General features: G+C 43.1%; 1 protein-coding gene across 1 annotated transcript; it reads left to right on the top strand.

Moving 5' to 3' along the window:
• Positions 1-3,027: 3,027 nt before the first annotated feature.
• On the top strand, positions 3,028-8,221 carry HSBP1 (heat shock factor binding protein 1). Its single transcript, XM_033156822.1, has 4 exons — positions 3,028-3,159; positions 4,398-4,464; positions 5,394-5,510; positions 7,348-8,221. Exons 1-4 carry the CDS (start codon positions 3,115-3,117, stop codon positions 7,356-7,358), a joined length of 240 nt encoding a protein of 79 aa, XP_033012713.1. The 5' UTR covers positions 3,028-3,114; the 3' UTR covers positions 7,359-8,221.
• The last annotated feature ends 306 nt before the right edge of the window (positions 8,222-8,527 follow it).

Raw genomic sequence — 8,527 nt, forward strand, 5'->3', positions numbered from 1 at the left:
GATGCTACTGGAATAGATAGTAGCCAAATTGAGTTCTGACTAATATTTTACTGCTCCTCCACATGCAAGAAATATAACTCCATTGACAGTCCCTCCAAGTGTCCCTATTTTCCAGGACGTCCCTGATTTAGAAAAGCCACCACAGTTTCTGATTTGATCCTGGAATGTCCCACTTTTCCTTAGGATGTCCCTATTTTCCTTGGAGAAACGTTGGAGGGTATGGAGTTACCTGAGCCCCAAGCCGTCTGAAGGCAATCCTGTATAGGGAAGGTTTTTTTTAATGTTTAATGATTTATTATGTTTTTATATATGTTGGAAGCTGCCCAGAGTGGCTGGGGCATCCCAGTAAGATGTGTGAGGTATAAATAGTAAAATTATCGTTATGGAATGGGACGTCCCTATTTTCATTGGAAAAATATTGGACGGTATGCATTGATTATAGTGGGTGTGAATCTAGACTGCTCGAATCTCTGCAGTGAATGCTAACTTTGGACAGTTGTTTCTCCAGCCCGTTATTGCAGGGGTGCAATTAAGTGAAGACAATAGATTATAGGTTAATGTGCAGAATAGGTTTGTTGAGCACAACAGCATCCCCAAAGCAGCAAACTGTATTAAGAAAGATCAATAGAAGGCAAGTGGCAATTAAGTTCTAACTAAAAGGATATAAAGTAGGAGAGACAAAGGGGCTTAGTAAGCAACCCAATGAAAGAGGCTGCTTCAATGAGCTATGGAAAAACGTGCACAGCCTCCGACAAATGTGTGGTAGCCTTAGTTGGCAATTGACTACATGATATCAGCAGATGAGTTCAAAGGAATCAATGCCCTCAGCAGATTGCCTTCCAAAGCAATTGCAACACAACCTTTTTTTTTAATGGAGGTAGCAGTTCTTCTCTTAAAAACAGAAACTCTTTAATCAACTGGCCTCTTTGCATTAGAAATAATAAAACATAACACTGAAGGGAAGTCCCTACTGCACATTAATCATATATATTGTTTTAAGTGCCCAACCTCTGCATAACCTTACTCAGATAATCTTTCACCGCAGAATCTACTGTTTGTACAGATGGCTTCCCCTTTTGATTCCAGATTACCTGCACAGCATGAAAGGCTATGCTCAAAGCATCAAAATAAGCAGCAGGATTACGTTTCCAAACTTTCATGTGCTGCGGTCAAATAAAAATGGACTGACAATGCTTTTTTGACTAACCAAGCGTGGAAAAGATTCCCCAAGGAAAATAAATCTAAAACAGATTCATTGTCAGAGATGTTTAAACAGAAGCTGGATGGCTACCATTGATGGATGTCATAGCAGCTGATTAATGTTATCAGCATGGGATTGGACTAGATGATCTTAGATGTACCTCCTATCTCTATAATTCAAGTTTCAATCATATTAATTGATTGCTCTGCATAGGACAGTGCTTGCTTGCTTGCTTGCTTTTAGATGGTGCACATACTTCTGCCAGCTGGTGCCAGCTGTGTAAGGATGAAGAGGGAACAGCTATTCTAAGCAGTGCCAGGATGACATCAAGGCAATTTCCTGTAACAATGGCATACACCAAGAACAGGGCCCATGGCCCTCCAAATGCTGTTGCACTACCACTCTCATCATCCTCTGACCTTTGGCCATGCTGGCCGGAGCTGATGGGAGTTGCAGTCCGACAACATCTGGAGGGTCAAAGGTTCTACATCTGTGACATACAATCTAATAGAGAAGGCGAAAATAAAATGATGGTGGAAACGATAAATGAAAAACAATCTCAATCGACTGGAAACTTATACCCAGCATTTGAGTTATGGGTGGAACGCTACAGGAGCTGGCTGCAAATTATAGCACAGGTACTCCAAGGGGGGTGGTGGGGGTGGGAGTCTGCTCTCCTCTGTTCCCATCTCTCCATTAACCTCCATCTCCAGATACCACCCCATGACTTCATGAGGGGGTACCTTTAGGTCTCAGGTTTGGGTCCTGAAATCTTGGAGTCTGGGGTGGAATCTACACACATATTAAAAACGTTGCAAAATATGCTTTTCTAAATAAAAAAACCGTTTTGAAAAAATGCATTGAATTTGCTATAGCTCATAGTTGCCATCTAGTGTCACAATTGTGTATTGCACTTTACAACACATTCAAAACGTTTTATTTGCAGCTGAGATGCTTCTAATTTGGCAACCCTGTTTTACAGACATTTCTCTGTGTGGTGGTTTCCACTATTTTAAGGGCTCTCTGATTGCATTTCTATTTAAAATATATTTTATTTTCTAGCAATTGTCGAACTCAAAATCTGCATCTATAAATATAAATTAGTATGTGCAAATATTATGCAAATCAATGTCCTTTGGGGGGGGGGCGGCGGGTGATGTGCAAGTGGCTACCCTATCACTTCTGAGTTAACACCAGCCTGCAACTTCAGAGCACCCATGACTCCATTTCCCTAGCTCTTGGCCCCACAGAGATAGCGAAAAGTGTAGAGTCACACATTGCTGGAGTCCCATTGATCACTTCTGATCTCAAATCTAAAGACTTTCTAGATTCCTAATGCAAAGGATACAGAAGATAGGTCAACAGAGAAGTGAAACGTTAGAGCGGTGCGACCTTTCGCGTGTTTCCTATTTTGAGTTTAGACTGTGAGTGCCCTAAAGTTCCCTCCTCTAGGAATCAGAGACTACATTTCCCACAATGCTATTCGCCCCTTACAACGCCACTCCGCTGGATGTTTAAAAACACTCCGTTTCCCATAAGGTTCTGCCTCTCCCCCCGCCCCCCACTTATGAAAGGTGTTGCTTTTTTTTAAATCCTGCTTCTTGACCAGAATGGGTTCCAAAACGCAATTTTAAAACAATAATTAAACACAACAACGTACAAGAAAATAATTTATATTAACAAAACACACGCACACAAACCTGTCAGGACATCCAACGGGCTGAACTACGCCTCCCACAATGCATTGCAATCCCTCGACCTCGTCCAGTCCGTTTTGTCTCGCGAGGCCTGGGGCGGGGAAGCCGGATTCTGAGCAGCGAAAGAGGGCGGAGAAATCTTGTAGGCGAGGCCGGAAGCGCCTTCTGGAGTCGGGCCTGGAGAAGGAAAAGAGGCTGGACCCGGAGAGGACCGACATGGCCGAAACGGACCCCAAGACCGTGCAAGACCTCACCGCCGTGGTGAGGCGCCAAGAAAGGCAGCCGTGGGGAATGCCGGGAGCGGGCGGGAGAGGATTTCGGTTGCTATGGAGACCGATTGGGGCCACTCAAGTGGGGCAGAGGGTTGCCAGAGAGAAGAGAGAAGCAGTGGGGGTTGCCATGGAGACGAGGGCAGGGGTGGTCAGGGCGGGTCTGATTGCCATGGAAACCGAGGGGGGCTCTGCTTGTTATAGAGATTGGGGGTGGCACTGGGGTGGGGTGGAGCCTCTATGGATATTTGGAGCGGGGGTTGCGCTATGTGGTTTATTTTCATGACTACTCCAGAGAGAAATGTATATGTGATGGATATTGTATAATGTATATATCTTAATATTGTGTTTTAGTTGTTGTAATCTGCCCTAACACACACACACACACATTCTGCCCGCCCCCTTTCTTATATATACACCATGTACATAACAAATTTATTTACATCCTGCCTTTCAGAACGCAGATCCTTCCCAGGCAGTTTGGAAGTAACAAAGTTTCACTAATGCCAATATTTAGAATACAACAATCCATAAGGGTACTTCCTACAGTGCAGTTGGTAGGGGCAGATGCTGAGGGGCAGGAAGCCATTATAGGATTCTGAAGGGCAGGGTTGTGTGTGTGCTGCATGCCCTACCCCTTGGCTTGCTAAGTTGGTCCTCTGCCCTTATACCAGTGTTGGCAATGCTGTCATGTCACCAGCGTTAAAGAAGGATTCAGCTGCAGTCCAGTCAGCTTTTGTATGTGGAGTAGTGGGGTGTAACTGTCTTGGTCACCTCAGGCTACAAAACGTTGAATTGGGCCCAGAGCATTATGGAAGCATATTTCAGGATGCATTTTGTATCCTTAATCATTGGGATCCCACCCTAGCAAGATAAATTGAAACATCCATATATAATATTTTATCAGTGGTGATGCTGTATGCAATTTTATATTTGTTGGCTTGACAAGCCCCCCCCCCAAATAATTTGCTATTTGCTAGCCTGGCAGTTTCCATGAGAAGAGATATTTTCACATAACTAACCCTTCAGAACTCAAGTATGCTTGGGACCTTTGTCAGAACCCAGTGTTCACTTTCAGAAGTTGTGATGGAAACATTTTACATGTAGAGCTTGGTATTGGGCAGAACACCTCCCTTGGGTTAAATACTGCACCCAGGGGTTAAGAAATTGAAATCCTGTGGCCCCAGATAATTCCTGTTTAAAACAAAACTCTTCTTTTTTTCTCATCAGGTGCAGACACTGCTGCAGCAAATGCAGGACAAGTTTCAAACCATGTCTGACCAGATTATTGGCCGGAATATCCTTTGGGTTTTCCATCTTTTAAACGGAGCTCTTTGTGTGATGTACAGAATGGATGAATTCTTTAAATCCCCCAAAAGTGCTGGAAAGTATTCGGAGACTCCATCTCTCCTCACAGAGCTATATTTTGCAGAGTTCCCTGGGAAGAGTGAGTGATGGTTAAAACACTATGTGATGGAGCCTAACTTTTGAGGACAAAGGAAGGGAAGGTAGAGGGCTGTCTTATACCAGATAATATATTATTTCTCCCCCTAGCCCATGATTGTCCTTTCTGGCAGGATTGCAGGAAGTGAATGATGAGTTCTTGGCATATAGTCATAACAACTTGATGAGTACTGGTCATCTGGGAGCAACTGTAGAAGAGGCCTCATGTCCTTCTTGTGGGCTGTATTCTAAAGCTGTTAGCATTTCAGCAGGTACTGAGCAGTTCTTACTTTTATATACAGCTTGATTGTAAAGCAACAACAACCCTCAAAGCACTTTACAAAGAGAATAAAACAATAAAATTATTAGTAAAAACAATTTAAAACATTCATGATTTTTTAAAAAAAAAAACACACACCAAACAATAAACTAAAAACGCACCACATTTTAAATATCTGGGTAGGCATATCTAAACAAAGACATTTTTAGCAGGGACCAAAAAGAGTACTGTGAATGCATCTGCCTGATCTCAATAAGCAAGACTTCCAAAGCATAGGTGCTGCCACACTAAAAGACCAATTTTCTAAAAGTGTGGGATGTGTTATATGTGGCCCCTGTAACAGTGCCAGTTCCACATAACATTGAAATCTTCATTATTGATTTTTATAATGAGGCCCAATTTACTTAGTTATAAAAAAAATCAGGGTCTAGGCTTTCTGAGGGTCAGGTGGTGTCTCTCCACTTCTGCATTTCTCTGCGTCTGTTTTCTTTAACTCGTTTCACTTGATGACATGAGCTGCCGTATCGACGACCTGGAGAAGAACATCGCAGATCTCATGACGCAAGCTGGAGTGGAGGAGCTGGAAGGCGAGAACAAGGCGCCTGCTACCAAAACATCAAGTGAGAATCATGTTCAAATGAGTTCAGTGTCTGCAGAACAAGTTAAGCAGGGCTACATGTTGAGAGCTGAAACTGTCTTTTTTGGACTGTGGGAGCGGGCAGGCTAAGCAGAGTGACTTTCATCTGGTGGATTGGGAACCCAGATGAAGGGGATAAGATAGGTTGCACCAGCACCACAATCTTACATTGCTTTGTTTTCTTCTTCTGGTAAGAGAGGGGAAATACCTGCTAAAATGGGTAGGGAACCCATGAACCTCCAGATGTTGCTGGACTCCCAAGTCCCATTGTCCCTGATGATTGGCCATGATGCTGGGGTTGAGTTGGCACCCAACAGCATCTGGTGAGCTACTAATTCACCACCCCTTTACCCGAAAGAACTAAAAGTAGTCCTGTATTTGAATTGGGTCTGAAAGTATCAAAGAGTGCTAGGCTTGGACTTTGTTTTCAAAGGCTGGAGCAATTTACCCCTCTGTTTAGGACAGGAACTGATGCACACACCAGATGCATACAGTGCTAAAGCTAAATAGGCCTTGGCTTGTTAAACATTTGGATGGGCGCCATGCCCCAGTTTTCCAGAGTGTCTTAAGTTTAATAGAATAATACTTCCTGGAGTATTATTGGCAGTAGGTTGTAAATAGAAGAAATAAATGGATGGCACTTCTTGCCACCAGGTGTAGCTGTGGCTGCGTGGAGAAGAGTCTTGTTGATAGAAACAGCTGATAGTAACAGTAGTCACTTGTGTGCTATACAGCCTATAGAGCCATATCTCTTTGAATACCAGCTGGCAGGATACAACTGTCAACTCATGCCCTGCTTGCAAGCTACAGAGAAATCACACTGGCCAGTGTTGGGTCTGGCTTAGTGGTCCAACATGCTAGTTAATAAGGTTCTTAAACAAGCAGAACCTACCACAAGCTGTTGCAGCGTGGAGGGCTCCTGTTCAGTGTGCCAGCCACCCATGGCCACCTCCAGGATACTCCATTACATTTCTCTCCCTGATTTTCTCCCCTCACCACCCACAAAATCAGCTGGCATTCCATGACAACTGAGCTTACTTAGTCCTTTTGGGGCTGTTTTGGGAGCCTCTCCTTTCGTCCATATTTCCTCCCTCCCCCAAGGTTTTCTTGAGAATTCCCCCCTGCCTCTGGATTATTTTGGATGGCTCTGTTTTGGCTACACAAGAATAATCCACATTCAGAAAATGTGTTCACTGCTAGCATGTAACCACACTTCCTTTCAGATTTGACACTGCCTGCCTCCCTCCCACATTAAGGGCTGCATGGTCAGAACATTTGCTTGCTTGCTTGTTTATAGTGTTTATATCCTGCTTTTTATATCCCAGGCTTGTTTATAGTGTTTATATCCTGCTTTTTATATCCCAGTTGCTGGGAATTGCAGGCAGGGAGAGTTGTCTTGCTCTCAGGTGCTGCTTGTGGGTTTCCCATTGGGGCATCTGGTTGGCCACTGGGAAAACAGAATGTGGGAGCACATGAGATTTGGGACTGCTTCAGCGGCCAGACTCTTCTTGTGTTCTTTCCTCCAATCATCCCAAGGTCACATATGTAGTTCTCTGCCTCTTTTTTGTTTTCATAACAGCCCTAAGAGATAGGATGGGTTGGGAGGAAGTGACTGGGACAAGGTCAAGGACTAGCAACTTCATAGCAGAGTAGTGTTTTTGATCCTTGGTCCTAATCTTGGACTCTACTTGCTACATTATTTTTTCAGTTGAAAGTATTTTTAGATGCAGACTTTGTTAACACTGCTTATGAACGTTGGTAGTTTTCTCTGGTAGCTTTCTTGTTAATAAATGTGTCTTTCTTTTTAATCCCCTCAACAGCTTGCCAATAATCTACGATGGGTGCTGGAAGGAAGCGTTTTTACAAGCCTACAGGGATTTGAAGACAGCCTTTTTGTTTTCTTTCCTTTTTTCCCCCAACTGCTAATATGTAAACGCATTTTTCTACTGCTGTAGAACTTGCATTCTTAATGTACCTTGTATAGCTAGATTTGGAACAATTTCTATTCTGGTTTCTTGTGTATTTGTGGGTTTCACACAGTTTTTCAAAGTAACACGTTCTATAAACTTCAGTTGTTTAAGCATAATTTGATGGCATTGCAGAATTTGCTAAGAGCTGAATTGAAAATACTAACATTATGAATTCGCTTTTGTGAGGTTGCACTTTTAAAAAGAAAAAGAAAACATTTTTAATTGTGGCCTTTTTGTAATTATTTTCAGTAATGTGGCTAAAGACTGTAGTCCTTTCCATCAGCCTGCACAACAAATTTGTCATGTATTTGTGAGGCACTTTTGTGGAGTGGAGTACAATAATGAAAACATTGTGTTCTAAAATCTGTCATTGTGCCAGTATGTTGCCCTGTTAGTAATGGATTTAATACAACAAGCAATCTGCTCTGGGGGATTTGGGCTGCATGAACCATAACTCTTCTTTTTAGTTATTATCAGTCAGTGTTCTTCCTGATACCAGTTTGTGGTTTGGGGCAAATGATATATTAAGGTCATATTTCAGTAAGCTGCAGGCAGTGCTGCCCTGGGAATGGGCTTCTGCAGTTGGGAGATACCCCTTTAGAAAGCTAGTTTATTCCCAAGGATGGAGATTACCTGTTTAGACCTATTATTAACTTGGGGGTGGATGGTTCTGCCTTCCTCATAATATAAAAGGGAAGTATTATTGGGACATCCCAGCAGCTCATCCTGGGCTCCCTTCTTCCTTAAGTGGGATGCTGGATGTGAAGACCATTCCAAAGCCTATGTGAATCAGTGAAGGTCCTGTGCTTAATGGGCCTACCTGGGTCTTGGCTTGGTGACTGAAAAATAGCTCCGCCTGCTTCAGGATCCTATCCTTTCCTGCACCTTCAGTCACTACCCCCTCTTTTCCATGTGTCTTGTGCCCTCCAAGGGAATTCCACCAGTCACTTTTAATAATCACTGGTCAAGCATCTTGCTGTTGATTGATCTTATATCCCAGCAGAGTGTAGCAAAGGAGACGAGGCCTATT

The sequence above is a fragment of the Lacerta agilis genome, chromosome 8 (genome assembly GCF_009819535.1).
Source record: "Lacerta agilis isolate rLacAgi1 chromosome 8, rLacAgi1.pri, whole genome shotgun sequence".
In the NCBI taxonomy this organism is placed as follows: domain Eukaryota; kingdom Metazoa; phylum Chordata; class Lepidosauria; order Squamata; family Lacertidae; genus Lacerta; species Lacerta agilis.